At 46.8% G+C, this 19,402-nt stretch overlaps 1 protein-coding gene across 9 annotated transcripts in view; it reads left to right on the plus strand.

Moving 5' to 3' along the window:
* Nucleotides 1–19,402, plus strand: part of EML1 (EMAP like 1) — a 108,656-nt gene that overhangs the window by 27,585 nt on the left and 61,669 nt on the right. For 3 of the 9 annotated variants that reach the window (XM_077269357.1, XM_077269414.1, XM_077269384.1), the window contains exon 1: nt 16,709–17,023. The exons of 5 other annotated variants lie outside the window; for them this stretch is intronic. In XM_077269357.1, the coding sequence (XP_077125472.1) occupies nt 16,957–17,023 (67 nt within the window). In that variant the 5' untranslated portion in view covers nt 16,709–16,956. Of the gene's footprint in view, nt 1–16,703; nt 17,024–19,402 lie in introns of those variants that run through there. One more of the 9 variants, XM_077269391.1, reaches the window with a different exon arrangement.

Raw genomic sequence — 19,402 nt, forward strand, 5'->3', positions numbered from 1 at the left:
TTACTTACATACAAAAATTGTAAAGTTCATTTTTAGTTTGCCAAAAGACATGTGGGAGACTCCCCAAATGTATGGCGGAAGGTGCTGTGGTCATATGAGACCAAAATCATACTTGTTGTCCACCAAGGTAAATGTTATGTCTAGCACCAAACCAACACAGTCCATCACCCCAAGAACACCATCCCCACAGTGAAACATGGTGGTGACAGCATTATGCTGTGGAGATGTTTTTCGGCAGCAGGGACAGAGAAAATGGTCAGAGTGGAGAAGATGGATAGTGCGAAATACAGGGATACTCTTGAGCAAAACCAGTTTCAGTCTGTCATTGATTTGAGACTAGGACGGAGGTACACCTTCCAACCAGACAATGACCCAAAGCAACACTTGATTGGTGTAAGGGGAAACGTATAAATGTTTTGGAGTGGCCTAGTCAAAGCCCAGACCTTAATCCAATTGAGAATCTGTGGTCAGACTTGAAGATTGCTGTTCACCAGAGGAAACCATCTAACCTGAAGGAGCTGGAGCAGTTTTACCTTTACGAATGGGCAAAAATCCCAGTAGCCAGATGTTGAAAGCTCATAGAGACTTGCAGCTGTAATTGCTGCAAAAGGAGGCTCTACAAAGTACTGACTTTTTTTGGGGGGTGAATAGTTATTCACACTGAAGTTTTCAGTGATTTTGTCCTATTTGTTGTTTGCTTCACAATAAAAATAAAACCAAATGTTCTCAGTTATAGGCGTGTTCTTTACATGAAATGAAGCAAACCCTAGAAAAAAAAAAAAAAGTGAAATTCCCGTGTGAGGTAGCAAACCACGAAAAGTGCCGGGGGGTGGGTGTGAAATACTATCGCAAGGCACCGTATATATGTATTACTTTCTTTTTTTTTTAATGGGCCATCTTAGAATCTAAGAAACCCCCTAATTAACTTTGATTATAGTCTATATTTGACAATATATTTAAAGCGATTGTCTGTCTATTTTTGTGTAAATTAAAATGAAAGGGCTATCCTCATCATCACATTTGGTTACAATTGCAAAGTGAATGAAATAAGAAGCAACTTTTGTAGTTTTCTTGTTACAGAAAATTCTTTCTGTTCTTGAGAATGGATGGCTTTTTAATTTTATTCTTTACTTCTCATTGCTTAGATTACCAGCCATCACAGCAGGTCTAAGAAATGCAAGCATGAAACATTCTGCTGATTAGCTGCAGTGGTCGGTCTCCATGGCAACAAGCTATAAAGAAAAGTGTTCATATCTCAAAGACGAATGAAGCTGTGAATTGCAAAAATTGCTTGTATTTACAAGCTCCATAGGATAATATTCATTCATGAAGATGGTGATATCACTTTAACATGTGAACTATATAAAAGATTATCACATGTCCGATGTTGCTTCAGCCTCTGCTTGCCGTAATGGAGACTGCACACTTTAGGCGAACAGGTAGTCAATGCCCCTGGTTTGATCTAGTGATCAAGCCAAAGCGAACGGAACCTCTGGCAAATAGGAAGCCACAAGGCAGGGGAGTAGTGCGCTCCTGCAGAAGTTGAGAAAACCCCCTTTACATTTTTTTTTTCCCGATTGAATGTACAGGATAGGTGATAAATGCATGATAGCTGGGGGTCTGACTGTTAGGACCTCCACCGATCCCATGTGCAGATGCATCACCTCTGCTCCATTCACTGTCTGAGAGTGGTGGTCACACATGCGCACAACTGCTTCTATGAACTGTGATGCAGTGACCCATGTTACAGCCAGGGGGCGCTGTGCTTCTCAAGTTACTCATGTAGGCGTATCTGTAATGGTGATAACAACAGTGTCCGGCATGATTGTAAAATGGCCGGTATGTGTCGAGGAGGGAGTCTGTGCTGTAAGCCTGTAGTATTGTGGTTCTGGGACCTGTAATCCCACAAGTATTTGTATAGTTAAAAGGGAGGCTTACAGGGTTAGTTGGAGAGCTGGGTAGGACTGGCTAACCACACACACCTCCCACCTATGGGGGTGGTTACAGGTACATAATGTGACCAGGGTTTGGGTCACATGTTCAGAGTGTATGGACCTGAATGGTCAGAGTGTGAGTTCCTGTATAGCCAGTGTGTTGGAATGTCCTGGAGTGGACTGGATTCCTGGAAGCACATGGTGAGGCCATGGACTGAGGGCCTGTGTGTTGGAAGTGCCTGGGACTGAACTTCCTGAATAGCGCACAGAGAGGCCGTATCTGCAGAGCCTGTGATAGCTTCTGTGTTGGGGAAGCTACAGTTCTGTCTGCGGGTCTGGACTATCTGAAGTGCCCTGGTCACAAGGACGGTGATCCCAGTTCAGCAGCTTCCCTGGGAACCAGGACTGACAGGAGTCAGTGTGTGGAGCTCCTGTAAGGTAACTCCAGATAAAGGGATTATGGGCAGAGAAGTATCTGCCATTGGAACAGACTGTCGGTGGTTAATGTGTTTCGTTGATGTATGTAATGAACTGTTTGTGATGCGGTTTATGAGTCTAAATAAACCGGATAGACTGCTTTTGTGAGAAACCGTGCCTGAGTGCTTTAATCCCATTGCCAAGCGAGTGTCCCCCAACGCACTCAGGGAGCGCTATCTCACAGAACCTAGAGAAGTGAATGGAGCTTTGGTCACACATGGACACTACCTCTAAATCCACAAGGAAAACTCCGGGAGCCCTTTCTTGGAATCAATTGGAGTGGGTCTAGGTAAGTCCGTCCCCCTGCAAACATTTATCATCTTTCCTGAATCTTTTTTATGCAGGCTTTATTCTATTTTAATTTCTTACCATTTTCATGATGTCAGTAAATGGAAACAGTCATGCCTTCGTCTTTGGCGCTCACCTTGTTACAGAGCAGCAACACACAGCTCACTTAGACTGATACATTGTAACAATTCGAGGACTGGACTAGCTTAGCACCAGTTTGCAGACTGACTGCAAGCAAAGAACATGAAGATAAATTACTGATCACCCTGCAATTGGCAAAGCTTTATGGACAGAAGACAATTCCAAAACACAGAAATCTGTTATATGATACAGCACTGCTACATGTGGTTGGCTATGTTGGATGCTGTTTACTTTCCATTAAACAGTCACTGTAGCATTGGGGGGTAAATTAAAAGATAGATATCGTGATTTCAGCAGCGGTCCTATATAAATTGGCTGAAAACGGGAAATGTTTTATAATGCAGTACTGAAAATGGCCACTGGGCGCTGCACAAACGCCTTCAGTATAACATGGGATCCAGTAATTTGGGAACTTGACAGAGCAGAGTAATATATACCAAGTTATTGCAGCACTATTAGTACATAGTATACTGTCTATGGGAAAACCACCCACACCCTACCATCACCGTCACCATCCAGTTTCCATATACTGCAGATTATATGCATCTATTTACATGTTACACTGAAAAAATATACACAAAATTATTATTATTATTCATTTTTTATAACGCCTTTGTTCCATTACCTAAGAAACAGACAATCTCAGCATGTGTTGCGGCTGTCTAACAGCTGCAGGGACTCCTATTATTCGAGCATGCCAAAGACACTCTGCTAGCACACGAGCATGGAAACACCTTATCCGAGCACGTTCGCTGATCACTAACAGGACAATTATTAATGGGGTGCCTGGCTTTAGAATTCTGACCCCTGTTCAGGACCCTCATCTAATAGCCTGGCTACTAAGAGGGTCTCATGCCCGAGAAGTTCTGGTTATATTTGAGCAAAAAAATTTGCAGGACCCTGGTCCAGTGGCCAGGTGGGATGAATGATAAATTAAGTCCCATGGACCATATGTACAATCCAAGTGAAGCATCTGTGTAGTCTTTATTATTATTGACAGGGCCTGGTCTTGGTTTACGGAAAAAACAGCGCCACCACTTTGCAAAGGTTGTGTCTGGTACTGCAGTGCATTCAAGTGGATACCAAGCAAAGCATACCTTGACTGACAAGAGTGGTGCAGCATTGAGAGTTCAGCTCTGGATGTGGCTGCGGTGTATTTGCTGTGATCTTTTCTACAAAATCTTGTCAATTCTTATAAATCCCAAAGAAAGTAAAACAGACAGAAAAGAGATTAAACTTCCTGCTGTTCTGTAAAGTGTCTGATGGCGACATCCAAAAATATCCAGTTTTATGAGATGGCGAAGGAGTGAATGAGCCAAGTTCTCAGCTCTGCAAACTGCAGGAATCAAAGGGATTTTCTTGAGCACAAAGCTGCGTTTTCTATCCACAGCTCCTCGGTGACCCCATTTGTAAGTGGCCTGAGAGCTGCGGATATTCACACACAGCAAACCATTGTTTGTAAAAAAATAAAAAAAATAAATAAATAAAATTCTGATACAAAGCTCCAAATCCCCTGCACACACAAGGAGTTAAAGGGAACTTGTTATTAAGGCTATCCATACGAAACTGCTGTCACCCCCCACCTTGCAAGACCTCTGAAAAGCTTACTATATATGCAAGGTAGAAATCAGATGGAAATCAACATTGAGCAATCCAATGTGCCACAGATCAGTAGATTGATGGAGCATCCTCACAGCAACGCCAAGGGGCCCTTCGGTCTACCTATCAGTTAGGGTCCCAAATAAGAAGACCAATTATACAAGGATGCAGCAGACATGCAGTCCGAAATACTACTGGGGAAGTGCACAGAGTCACAGGGGGCTTATACTTCATTAACTAATTAGGTTGTGGCCCATTGAAAGCCCTGGAAGAGGGTGCAGGATTCTTATTTCCTGAACGGGTCAAATGTTCACAGGTGACAAATGAGCCAGAAGATCTATCAGCCGACACTCGTAGGACTAGAACTGGATGATCCGGTTACAGGAGCGAATTCTAAGACCATAAAATGACATCACTGATGCAGTATAGCACCTCATACTATACATCCGCCATATGTTCTATCTGCCAATATCTAATGTCGACACCTGACTGCACGAAGAACTGAGCCCTGAAGGTTGTATGACAAAGTGTGAGAAACCCAATACAGTGCAGGAAGTCACTGTGAAATATTACCTCTTTAGGCCACGTTCACACGCTGCGGGTTCCTCTGCGGGTTAATCCCGCAGCGGAATTGAAAATCTGCAGGGCAAAACCGCTGCGGTTATCCCTGCAGATTTATCACGGTTTGTTCCGCGGTTTCCGCTGCGGGATTACTGCTGTACTATTGATGCTGCATATGCAGCAATATGCAGCATCAATAGTAATGGTAAAAATAATAAAAATTGGCTATACTCACCCTCTGACTTCGCGATCTCCCCGGCGCTGCAAGCGGCTGTGCCGACAAGGACCTTCGTGACGTCACGGTCATGTGACCGCGGCGTCATCACGGTCATGTGACCGCGACGTCACCACAGGTCCTGTTCGGCACAGCAACTGAGACCGGACGCCGCGGGCAGCGCTGAGAGGTGAGTATAGCATGATTTTTTATTTTAATTCTTTTTTTTACACCCAAATATGGTTCCCAGGGCCTGGAGGAGAGTCTCCTCTCCTCCACCCCGGGTACCATCGGCACATTATCCGCTTAACTTCCCGCAACGTGGGCACAGCTCCATGCGGGAAGTTAGCGGTTCAATGCATTTCTATGGGTGCAGAATCGCTGCGATTCTGCACCAAGAAGTGACATGCTCCTTCTTTTTTTCTGCAGAAAATCCGCGCGGATTTTCCACAGAAAAAAAGGATCGTCGGCACAGCGGGTTTTGTTTTCCATTAGGTTACATTGTACTGTAACCTACATGGAAAAAGGATGCGGACCCGCAGCGTGTGAACATAGCCTTATACATTCAAGTTACAATTTTAATTACTATATTTTTGTACATAGAGGCAGTATTATAGTAGTTATATTCTTGTACATAGGAGCAGTATTATAGTACTTATATTCTTGTACATAAGGGCCGTATTATAGTAGTTATATTCTTGTACATAGGAGCAGTATTATAGTAGTTATATTCTTGTACACAGGGGCAGTATTATAGTAGTTATATTCTTGTACATAGGGACAGTATTATAGTAGTTATATTCTTGTCCATAGAAGCAGTATTATAGTAGTTATATTCTTGTCCATAGGAGCAGTGTTATAGTAGTTATATTCTTGTACATAGGAGCAGTATTATAGTAGTTATATTCTTGTACATAGGGGCAGTATTATAGTATATTCTTGTACATAGGAGCAGTATTATAGTAGTTATATTTTTGTACATAGGAGCAGTATTATAGTAGTTATATTCTTGTACATAGGGGCAGTATTATAGTAGTTATATTCTTGTACATAGGAGCAGTATTATAGTAATTATATTTTTGCGCATAGGGGCAGTATTATAGTAGTTATATTCTTGTACATGGGGCAGTATTATAGTAGTTATATTCTTGTACATGGGGCAGTATTATAGTAGTTATATTCTTGCACATTGGGGCAGCATTATAGTAGTTATATTCTTGTACATAGCGGGCAGTATTATTATAGTAGTTATATTCTTGTACATAGCGGGCAGTATTATAGTAGTTATATTATTGTACATAGGAGCAGTATTATAGTAGTTATATTATTGTACATAGGAGCAGTATTATAGTAATTATATTTTTGCGCATAGGGGCAGTATTATAGTAGTTATATTATTGTACATAGGGACAGTATTATAGTAGTTATATTATTGTACATAGGGGCAGTATTATAGTAGTTATATTCTTGCACATTGGGGCAGCATTATAGTAGTTATATTCTTGTACATAGGGAGCAGTATTATAGTAGTTATATTATTGTACATAGGGGCAGTATTATCTACTATATAATTGTCTAAGGGTCACTTCCGTCTTTCTGTCTGTCCTTCTGTCTGTCTGTATTTCTGTCTGTCACGGATATTCATTGGTAGCGGCTTCTGTCATGGAAATCCAAGTCGCTGATTGGTCGTGGCAAAACGCCCACGACCAATCAGCGATGGCCATAGTCCGGCGGCAAAATGGCCGCTCTTTCCTCCCCGCAGTCAGTGCCCGCTCCATACTCCCCTCCAGTCATCCAGTCATCCCTCACACAGGGTTAAAGCCAGCGTTACCGGAGTGCGGTGTAACGCACTCTGGTTACGCAGCTATTAACCCTGTGTGACCAACTTTTTACTATTGATGCTGCGTATGCAGCATCAATAGTAAAAAGATCTAATGTTACAAGTAAGAATAATAAAAAAAAGGTTATTCTCACCCTCCGATGTCGCCCGCTGTCCTCGCCAGTGCAAGCGGCAGGTTCCGGTGCCAAGGATGCTATGCGAGAAGAACCTTCCATGACGTCACGGCCATGTGACCGCGATGTCATCACAGGTCCTGCGCTCATACCAACCCTGGGACCAGAAGCTGCCGCGTGCACCGCACACAGGCGCCAGGACTTCAAGGGGCCTTCGGAGGGTGAGTATATGTTTATTTTTTATTTTAAGTCTTTTTTAACCACGCATATAGTGCCCACATTGCTATATACTCTGTGGACTGTGTTACATACTGCGTGGGCTCTGTTATATACTACATCTCTGTGCTATATACTAACGTGGATATGTTATATACTGCGTGGCTGCTATATACTGCGTGGGCTGTTATATATTACGTGGCCAGTGTTATATACTGCGGGGGCTGTGCCATATACTGCGTGGCTGCTATGTACTGCGTGGGCTGTTATATATTACGTGGCCAGTGTTATATACTGTGGGGGCTGTGCTATATACTGCGTGGCTGCTATGTACTGCGTGGGCAGTGCTATATATTACTTGGCCAGTGTTATATACTGTGGGGGCTGTGCTATATTCTGCGTGGCTGCTATATACTGTGTGGGCTGTGCTATATATTATGTGGACAGTGTTATATACTACGTCGCCTGTGTTATATACTGCATGGCTGCTATATACTGTTTGGGCCTGTGCTATATACTATGTGGCTGCTATATACATACATACATATTCTAGAATACCCGATGCGTTAGATTTGGGCCACCATCTAGTAGTAGTTATATTCTTGTACATAGGGGGCAGTATTATAGCAGTTATATTCTTGTACATAGGGGCAGTATTATAGTAGTTATATTCTTGTACATAGGAGCAGTATTATAGTAGTTATATTCTTGTACATAGAGGCAGTATTATAGTAGTTATATTCTTGTACATAGGAGCAGTATTATAGTAGTTATATTCTTATACCAATTAGACAAACAATACACAGGGTTATCCTTAAATAGGCCCTGTGTCCATCAGGAGATATATACACCCTGTGATGCAGTGACCCCTGTGGCAGCTAGGGCGCGCTGTGTGTGCTCCTTGGGATATGCATGGAGGCATATATGTTGTTATAATGGTGGTGAAACAGTGACTGGCAGAATTGTGAGTGGCCGATATGTGTCGCAGAGGGAGTCTGCGTGGTAAGTCTGATGCAATGTTGTTGTTCTGGGACCTGTAGTCCCTCGAGAGTTTGTATACTTATGAAGGGAGACTTACTAGGCTAGTTATGAGAGATGGGCGGGTCGAACTAGCCACACCCACACACTCCCACCTGTGGGAGTGGTTACAGCTTCATAATGTGACCAGGGTGTGGGTCACATGTTGTTCGCTGAGTGTGGACCTGAATGGTCTATGCTGGAAGGTCCTGGAGAGCCTATGTGCTGGGAGTGTCGTCTCCCTGAAGAGCACATGGTGCGGCTTTAGACCTGGTGGCCTGGGGTGTTGGACAGATGTCCTGAAAAACACCCGGACAGGTCACATGCCTGTGTGTTGGACGGTCCCATGTGGGATGGATGTCCTGAATAGCACACTGAGCAACCTGTGTTGGAAGACCTGGGAGTAGGCTTCCTGAAGAGCACAACCTGTGTTGGATCTCCTGGGAGTAGGAATCCTGAAGAGCACATGCCAGTGTGTTGGATGGTCCCATGTGGGATGGACGTCCTGAATAGCGCACAGTAAGACCATGGTTCTAAATGGTCTGTGTTGGGGAAGCTACCGTCCTTCGGTGGCTCTGGACTGACTGATGTGTGCCGGCCAGGCAAGTTGGTGAACCACGTAAGGCAGTTTCCCCAGGAGGACTGAAGAGGAGTCAGCAGGTGGAGCAGGAGCTCCCATAAGGTAACACTGACTGTTGGTGCTTGTGATAGTCTATGAACTGTGTGGTCTCCCACGGTAACTGAACGAAGTTAGAGACCGCGACCCAATGTCATGTGCGCTATATGACTAGGGACATTGGTGAACTGTTCGGCGTACCGACACCCATGGTAACTGGAAGAAGTGAGAGGTCCAGCATGTTTAGTGTGTGAGACAAAGCCGTATATGAAGTGTCTAAGATGAAGCTGCAAGTTAATATCACCAGTTGGTGCCTATTGTGTTCTATGAAATGTACAGTCATGGCCAAAAGTTTTGAGAATGACACCAAAATTATATTTTCACATGATCTGCTGCCCTCTAGTTTTTATTAGTGTTTGTCTGATGTTTAAAACACATACAGAAATATAAGTTCAATCATATTATGAGTACCAATAGGTTATATTGACAGAATGAGTTAATGCAGCAAGTCAATATTTGCAGTGTTGCCCCTTCTTCTTCAAGACCGCTGTAATTCTCCCTGGCATGCTCTCAATCAACTTCTGGACCAAATCCTGACTGATAGCAGTCCATTCTTACATAATCAATGCTTGCATTTTGCCAGAATTTGTTGGTTTTTGTTTGTCCACCCGTCTCTTGATGATTGACCACAAGTTCTCAATGGGATTAAGATCTGGGGAGTTTCCAGGCCATGGACCCAAAATCTCTCTGTTTTGTTCCATGAGCCATTTAGTCATCACCTTTGCTTTATGGCAAGGTGCTCCATCATGCTGGAAAAGGCATTGTTGGGCGCCAAACTGCTCTTGGACGGTTGGGAGAAGTTGCTCTTGGAGGACATTCTGGTACCATTCTTTATTCATGGCTGTGTTTTTAGGCAAGACTGTGAGTGAGCCGATTCCCTTGGCTGAGAAGCAACCCCACACATGAATGGTTTCAGGATGCTTTACAGTCGGCATGAGACAAGACTGGTGGTAGCGCTCACCTCTTCTTCTCCAAATAAGCTATTTTCCAGATGTCCCAAACAATCGAAAAGGGGATTCATCAGAGAAAATGACTTTGCCCCAGTCCTCAGCAGTCCACTCCCTGTACCTTTTGCAGAATATCCGTCGGTCCCTGATGTTTTTTCTGGAGAGAAGTGGCTTCTTTGCTGCCCTCCTTGAAACCAGGCCTTGCTCAAAGTGTCTCCGCCTCACAGTGCATGCAGAAGCACTCACACCAGCCTGCTGCCATTCCTGAGCAAGCTCGGCACTGCTGGTAGTCCGATCCCGCAGCTGAAACAGTTGTAAGATACGGTCCTGGCGCTTGCTGGTCTTTCTTGGGCGCCCTGGAGCCTTTTTGACAACAATGGAAGCTCTCTCCTTGAAGTTCTTGATGATGCGATAGATTGTTGACTGAGGTGCAATCTTTGTAGCTGCGATACTCTTCCCTGTTAGGCCATTTTTGTGCAGTGCAATGATGGCTGCACGTGTTTCTTTAGAGATAACCATGGTTAACTGAAGAGAAACAATGATACCAAGCACCAGCCTCGTTTTAAAGTGTCCAGTGATGTCATTCTTACTTAATCATGACTGATTGATCGCCAGCCCTGTCCTCATCAACACCCACACCTGTGTTAATGGATCAATCACTAAAACGATGTAAGCTGCTCCTTTTAAGGCAGGACTGCAATGATGTTGAAATGTGTTTTGGGGGTTAAAGTTCATTTTCTGGGCAAATATTGACTTTGCAAGTACAGTAATTGCTGTTAAGCTGATCACTCTGACATTCAGGAGTATATGCAAATTGCCATTAGAAAAAATGAAGCAGTAGACTTTGGAAAAATTAATATTTGTCTCATTCTCAAAATTTTTGTCCATGACTGTATAATATGAACTGTGCATAACCCGGTTTATGACACTTTAATAAACCGCATGGACTGTTTTGTGTGAAAAACCATGCCCGTGTGCTCGAATCCCGTGCCAAGTGAGTGTCCCCCAATACACTTAGTAAGTGCAATCTTACAACCCTAACGGTCCCGTACAAAGAAGCGTATATAACCTATAATTAATTGCACATATGACCTCAAAATATAAGAAATTCCAAAATTTTATTGAAAATACAAATATAAAAGACAGCAGTGATGAAAATGGTACCAATGTAGAGGCACCCCAGGCCAGAGGTAAGCTTATTACAACAATGAAACCCACCGCCACATTATCCAATCATCTTATGGGTAAACAGTCTCTCTCACAACATGGCGTAGTTATATTATACTTCCCTAGATACATCATGATAAATGCGGCATAGTAGAGAATACAAATAAGTAAAGTATATAGCGTTTATATTACCTCTGGTCTGATGGTGCCAAGACCCCTACGCACGTTTCGGCCGCGTGTGCCTTCTTCCGGGGGAGCATTTGGATTATCCAGAAGAGTATTGGGAGAATGTCATTTGGTCTGATGAAACCAAAGTAGAACTGTTTGGTAGAAACAAAACTCGTGTGTTTGGAGGAGGCAGAATGCTGAGTTGCATCCAAAGAACACCATACCTACTGTGAAGCATGAGGGTGGCAACATTTTGCTTTGGGGCTGTTTCTCTGGAAAAGGGACGAGAACGACTGATCCATGTACATGAAAGAATTAATGGGGCCATGTATCATGAGATTTTGAGTGCAAACCTCCTTCCACCAGCAAGGGCATTGAAGATGAAACATGGATGGGTCTTTCAGCATGATAATGATCTCAAGCACACCGCCAGGGCAACAAAGGAGTGGCTTCGTAAGAAGCATATGAAGGTCCTGGAGTGGCCTAGCCATTCTCCAGATTTCAACCCCATAGAAAACCTTTGAAGGGAGTTGTTGAAAGTCTGTGTTGCCCAGCGACAGGCCCAAAACATCACTGCTCTAGAAGAGATCTGCATGGAGGAATGGGCCAACATACCACCAACAGTGAGTGACAATCTTGTGAAGACTTAGGCTAGGTTCACATTGCGTTAGTGGGTGATCGCTAACGGACAGCGTTGCACGGCGAAAATGTCGCAATTAACGCCGTGCAACGGGTCCGTTAGCGCACCCATTGACAGCAATGTAAATTTCGCCTGCAGCGCATCACTAGCGCGTGCCTTTTTCGGCTCGCGCTAGTGATGTGCCGTTCTTCTGTGACGCGCCTCGGACGCTGCTTGCAGCGTCCGCGCCGCGCCCGAGGTCCGTTCCCCGCTGTTGCAGATCAGGGATCTGCGAGAGCGGGGACGTTAACGTGACCCCTGAACGCGGCCCCTAAATAAACATTGCGTTAGCGCAATCCGCTAGCGCTAAACGGATTGCCCTAATGCAATGTGAACCTAGCCTTACAGAAAACGTTTGGCCTCTGTCATTGCCAACAAACGATATATAACAAAATATTGAGATGAACTTTTGTTAGTGACCAAATACTTATTTTCCACCATAATTTGCAAAATAAATCTTGCCAAATCAGACGAGGTGATTTTCTGGATTTGTTTTCTCATTTTGACTCTCATAGTTGTGGTCTACCTATGATGTCAATTACAGGCCTCTCGCATCTTTTTATGTGGGAGAACTTGCACAATTGGTGGCTGACTAAATACTTTTCCCCACTGTATGTAACATTGCTGCAATCCTGTAATATCCATGTTCATCAGTCCATAGTTATTATTGAATCAGCTTGTTTTGCATGTATCAGGTTTAGAGGGGTGAGGTGATTATCCTAATTAAAGGGGCAGTGTGGGATCCTGCTAGTGATTAATGAAAGAGCAAGTTAATTTTCCACACCAGAAAGTTTTCTGAATGGTTATTGTAGGATAATCTGTAGCTTCCTGCATGTGAACCTCAGAGGATGGGTATCTGAGCAGTCACCACGGCAGTTCCCAGGCTACGCCTCAGGCTCACGGGGCAGACAGAACCCCTGCAGTGGTCTCGCTCCTGTTTATTTTACCTGATGAGCGCTTTGGGGTGTTTTATTTTGTAAAGGGATCCCAGTTTTGGTCTACAGTAAGGGTACCGTCACACAGTGCCATTTTCATCGCTACGACGGCACGATTCGTGACGTTCTAGCGATATTGTTACGATATCGTTGTGTCTGACACGCTACTGCGATCCGGATCCCCGCTGAGAATCGTACGTCGTAGCAGATCGTTTGAAACTTTCTTTCGTCGTCTAGTGTCCCGCTGTGGCGGCATGATTGCATCGTGTGACAAAGGTTGTATACGATGTGCGCACAGTAACCAACGGCCTCTACATCGCAAATACGTCATGAAATTATCGCTCCAGCGCCGTGTATTGCAACGTGTGACCGCAGTATACGACGCTGGAGCGATAATCATACGACGCTGCAACGTCACGAATCGTGCCGTCGTAGCGATGAAAATGGCACTGTGTGACGGTACCCTTACTCCTGATGAGGGCAGATCAGTATCACGTATCAGGTTCCAGTCCTGGATCAGGTGTCTCCTGCAGGAATGGCCATTGTTGTCCTCAACCCAGATGCCATGCAGCGATACCACCCGGATACATATAGAGTTTTTGGAGGAGGGTGACTGTCCTAATATCAGATCCTCTAGTCCAAACTGTTTACACGCTGAAGTACGGTAGCTTAAAAAATGGTTTGTTCCTTGAAACCATCAGCAAGCAGGTTTCATTTTCACATTGAAAGGAATTATAGGCAAGTTATGGGGTGGGGATGCTGGTGTACTGTCACTTTAACTTTCATAGTGATGGTTTTCATTACCAAAGTAAGTATACAATATTTTTTCTCAGATAAAATTTGAAAAATAATAATTGTATTTTACAAACAATGTAAGGGTCTCCAATTGTCCAGAACTGAGATCGGAGACGCTGGCGGTGTACACACACACACACACAAACACATTTTATGACATTCAAAAATGATTTTTTTTTTATTTAACCAGAAACCAAATCAGAAGGCGTTCCTTTTTGGGGAAGTTTTTCTTTACGGCATTTTTTTGAAAATGTGGAGTGGAAAAAAATGAAAAAAATTCCAAAGATTCCTCATATGAACAGCAAAGTGGATTTCCAAAATCTTTTGAAGCATTTTTTTTTTAAAGAGTTTAGAGAAGATCTGTTCCAAAAAACTTCTCAAAAAAGTCAGCGTGCACAAACCGAGAGGTCTATTGGAGAAGAAATTTATCAGAAACTCACAACTCTTCAAAAAAAAAAAAAAAAATTAGTATCTGCTCCCAAATTTCAGCAAAAAGACTCGACCTTCAGGAATCTGCCTGAGAAAGCCGTGGTGTGTACATGGCCTTAGTCTTCAGTAGCACGGCCACTTCAGAGATGCTTGAAAAACTCCTCCTGTTTATTTTTTTGGTTCATATCAAGAGTTGTTTTCCCCAATCACATTTAAAAAAAAATGTCACGAGGAAAAAAAAAAAAAAAAAGACAAAGCCCTGTCATCATGGAATCAGCTCCAAACTCCACACATCAAGTCAAAACGCTGCAAGATGTCATGTTGGAAAAATCTGCTTCAGAAAGAGGTTTTGGAGACTTTTTTCCCGCATGTTTTCTTACAGCCTTTTGGAGCTAAGTTTGGAGTGGAAACGTCTCTTTTTTATGAGATCAAAAGAAAAAATGTAAAAAAAAAAACAAGCCCTCGACGTCTGAGCAGTTAGGCCCTGTGCACACACAATCTTTTTGCTGCGTTTTCTGTGCAGAAACTCCGTATCTCACTTCCTCCAGACTGGCGCAGCGCTCACTCCAGAGTACACCGCCACGGATTCATTAAGAGGCGCCCCCACCTTATGGATTCAGCGCCTCCGAGCCTCATGTCACAGGTTACACCCAACTCCTCCAAAGTGGCCTACAAAAGGCACAATTTGTAACATTCTGAGACTTTTCAAAGTTTTGAGGCCTCTTTGAGCGTCGCTGAATCGGGGAGGTTTGAGGTTTCTGCTCTGAAAACTCCACAAAAAGACTCCTGGGATTTTGTATTTTCAGGGTTTTTCTTTGAGATGGATTTTTGTGAGGCAGAAGCGTTTCCTGATTACGGGCTGTGGACACACGTGTGCAGCAGTTTCTGCTCCGTCATCCCCTCCCCCCACGGGGCAGAGGCGGCTTCTGCTCCGTCTCCCTCCGGGGCAGGGGCAGCTTGTGCTCTGTCTCCCTCCGGGCAAGGGAGACTTCTGCTCCATCTCCTCCTCCAGAATTTGTTCCATCTCCCCCCGTGCAGGGGCAGCTTGCGCTGCGTCTCCCCCGGGCAGGGGCAGCTTGCGCTGCGTCTCCCCCCGGGCAGGGGCAGCTTGCGCTCCGTCTCGGAAGGGCAGCTTGCGCTCCGTCTCGGCAGGGGCAGCTTGCGCTCCGTCTCCCCCCAGGCAGGGGCAGCTTGCGCTGCGTCTTCCCCCCCGGCAGGGGCAGCTTGTTCTCCATCTCCCCGGGCAGGGGCAGCTTGTGCTCCGTCTCCCCCCCGGGCAGGGGCAGCTTGCGCTGCGTCTCCCCCCGGGCAGGGGCAGCTTGCGCTGTGTCTTCCCCCCGGGCAGGGGCAGCTTGCGCTGTGTCTTCCCCCCGGCAGGGGCAGCTTGTTCTCCATCTTCCCGGGCAGGGGCAGCTTGTTCTCCATCTCCCGCCGGGCAGGGGTAGCTTGTGCTCAGTCTCCCCCGGGCAGAGGCATCTTGTTCTCCGTCTTTCTCCGGGCAGGGGCAGCTTGTTCTCCGTCTTCCCCCCGGCAGGGGCAGCTTGTTCTCCATCTCCCCGGGCAGGGGCAGCTTATTCTCTGTCTCTCCTGGGCAGGGGCAGCTTGCGCTGCGTCTCCCCCCGGGCAGGGGCAGCTTGCGCTCTGTCTCGGCAGGGGCAGCTTGCGCTCCGTCTCCCCCCAGGCAGGGGCAGCTTGCGCTGTGTCTTCCCCCCCCGGCAGGGGCAGCTTGTTCTCCATCTCCCCCCGGGCAGGGGCAGCTTGTGCTCCGTCTCCCCCCGGGCAGGGGCAGCTTGCGCTGTGTCTTCCCCCCGGGCAGGGGCAGCTTGCGCTGTGTCTTCCCCCCGGGCAGGGGCAGCTTGCGCTGTGTCTTCCCCCCGGCAGGGGCAGCTTGTTCTCCATCTCCCGCCCGGCAGGGGCAGCTTGTGCTCAGTCTCCCCCGGGCAGAGGCATCTTGTTCTCCGTCTTTCTCCGGGCAGGGGCAGCTTGTGCTCCGTCTTCCCCCCGGCAGGGGCAGCTTGTTCTCCATCTCCCCGGGCAGGGGCAGCTTGTTCTCTGTCTCTCCTGGGCAGGGGCAGCTTGCGCTGCGTCTCCCCCCGGGCAGGGGCAGCTTGTTCTCTGTCTCTCCTGGGCAGGGGCAGCTTGTTCTCCGTCTCCCCCCGGCAGGGGCAGCTTGTTCTCTGTCTCTCCTGGGCAGGGGCAGCTTGTGCTCCGTCTTCCCCCCAGGCTGGAGCAGCTTGTGCTCCGTCTTCCCCCCGGCAGGGGTAGATTGTGCTCCATCTCCCCCCGGGCAGGGGCAGCTTGTGCTCCGTCTTCCCCCCGGGCAGGCGCAGCTTGTGCTCCATCTCCCCCCGGGCAGGGGCAGCTTGTGCTCAGTCTCCCCCGGGCAGGAGCAGTTCTGCAGACCCCCCTGCTCACCTCTCGCCCGTCCTCGCTGTCTCCGCTCTCTAGTTGGGAAGTGTGGGCGGGGCCAAGCAAGTTCAAGTCCTCATCCCAAAATCCCGGCGCTCAGGCCACTCCCCCTCAGTACGGCGGCGGAGGAGGCAGAGGACTCGGAGACCGGGCTGTCTACGGCCGAGGGCGGCAGCTCCGTGCACTCTTCTTCACACCCTCATTTTAGGCGCCATGAGAAGCCCCTCACAGCTGTTGCCATGGTAACTGGAGGGCTGCTACAGGCCGGAGACAGACTGCTGACCCTGCGTGGTCTCTGAAGGAAAAAAAGACATATCACCGACATTGTGAGGAGGCTGCAGAGCCGCCAGGATGGAGGACGGCTTCTCCAGCTACAGCAGCCTGTACGACACCACCTCCCTGCTCCAGTTCTGTAACGGTGAGTCAGTGGAACTACACATCCCAGCGTGCCACTGCGCCCCAGCGGCGCTCTATCCACAGCCGGCGCCACTGGAGCATGCTGGGAATTGTGGTTCTTTATCTAACAAGTCTGTAAATGATATAATTTTTTTTCTTTCTGTAGCCATGTGGTACTACATATCCCAGCAGGCATTAGGGGAGCTTGCTGGGTATTAAAGCTGGTAGCCCTTTACATATTCTCTGTATGAGAGGTGAGCTTTTAGGACTACTGAGCCCAGCCTGCCTGATCAGGTCATGCTGGCATTTGTAGTTCAGGGTTTTATTATTTTTTGCATTTGTGTCCATTATCACTTGCAGTTTTTCAGCTTTCTAGCAGACTCTGTATCAGTTCTCCTCTGCTGTCTGTCAGGGAATGGAGACTGGATACCTGTGACAGCTGAGGGTTTGTTACAATTGGACTGGATCATGTCCTAGTGGTGGGGCACGCTGGGACTTTTAGTACTACACCGTTCCAGGGTTATGTCTGCCTTCTTTATGGTGTCAGCAGCATTTCTGAGAGCATGTAATGGGGCGCAGATAATGGCTGGTGGCTCAGCAGTGCCCTGATCTGGCGCCTTGAAGCGTTGCAGTTTGTACACCCGGGGGCGCTCCTGGTCCCACTCCTCAGTTTCTGATCTAGTCTGAACAGAGGTATAGATTTGAAGTGGCTGTCCAGGATTAGATGTGCATGTCTGCTTTATTTCAGAACCAGCGCCACCACTGACTATGGTTTGCATCTGGTATTGCAGCTCAGCCTCAGTGACGCAATCTGAGCTGTAATACCAGGCACAACCCATGGTCAAGGATGGCGCTCTTTCTAAAAAAAAAAAAGGCTTGTTTTTTTTAAATCCTGGACAACCCTTTTAAGACCGGATGTTCACCTGATGTTTGTGTACTTTACAGCCACAAAACTGCCTGAAATGGGGACTCTCCTTTTAAAGCAAGTACAGTTCTTCCTTGCTGACCCCAAGGATAACAATGTGATCCCTCCTGACCAATCAGCAGGCAGGATTGTGGTACATGATAATAAACATTTTGGGGGGCATTCTATGGTCGCAGTAGCACCACAGCCTCCATTTAAAAGAATATGCCAGGTAAAATGTCCAGCAGCCTGACTTCAGTTCTGGGGGTCTCATGCTCCATAGGAACACATTGGTGTGCCCCCCACCAGCTGATTGCCGCCCTATGCCATACAGCACTGTCCTCCATCCTGAAACTTCATCTTCCTCCATCCTCTGACTCTTCCATTGAGTTTTATGGAAAGAGCAAGTGTCATTGCGATCCTCCCCCTGGCATCACAGTGGTCCCACCCTGGCAGCGCTGGGTGTTTGATGCCAGTGTGTGGGCTCCGTGCATGGAAGTGATTGCATTTGTTGGTAAACTTCGGCACAATAGCAGACTATGATCCTTTGGCAGGAGCGGCAGCGGGCATTGTGTAATAATTAATATTCTGTCAGCCGCTCGGCTGCAGTGACTGGAAACGGGGGAATCTGCTTTCACTTTGTGCCAGGATTGTGCACGGTGTGCTGGGAAATGGCAGCGCAGACTGTACGTCTCTGTAGACCTGACTGATGGCGGCTGTCACCCCGGGAGGGGCTGTCACACATTTATGATGTGACGTTATCTCGGCGCCTGTCAGATATCTCGGTATTAATATCATGCAGCGCGTCATTAGCGGCACAGGCCCTGGCATCAGTCCTGGCATTACAGGGACTTGTGGCTGCGACTGTGTAGGCCAGGATGGTCAATGATTAACTCTCATCTGTGGAAATGACAGACCAGGCGCCTGACTATATGGAGCCTGGAAGGACGGCTGTGGCTAGGACAGTGTACCCCTGTAAGGGCTCGTCTGCCCCTCAACTGCTGCTCATGGCGATATGATGTGAAGTTTCCATAGTCCAGCGGCCAATGTTTGGAAAGTCTATGAATCCCGTATTTGCTTCCTTGCCATAGTCTATCCAGGAACGGCGACATACAGCCGCTTGGTGGCGCTTCTGGGGTCAGGTCATGTCTCCATCGCTCACACATTGGGTTCTCATCGTCCTGGACTCCCACGGCCTTCCCAGAGGACGCCTATTTCCCAATTCAAAGCTGATTCTCCCATCAGAATCAAGGTAGAGTTGACGGTACTGGTCTGCGGCTCTATTAATGGCCGTGGGACTTGGGTCTCCTTCACATGTCCGTTTCTCTCATGTACGAGGAAAAACTGTCCGATTATTTCCATAGACTTACATTGATCCAACCCTTGGACCAAAACTGAACATGTCCTTGTGATTTTCCGTGGACTGCACAGTCTGGAAAACCGCGGACATGTGAACGGCCATATAGACTATCACGGTTACCAGTGCTATCCCTGAAT

Source organism: Ranitomeya variabilis, chromosome 1 (genome assembly GCF_051348905.1).
Source record: "Ranitomeya variabilis isolate aRanVar5 chromosome 1, aRanVar5.hap1, whole genome shotgun sequence".
Classification (NCBI taxonomy): Eukaryota; Metazoa; Chordata; class Amphibia; order Anura; family Dendrobatidae; genus Ranitomeya; species Ranitomeya variabilis.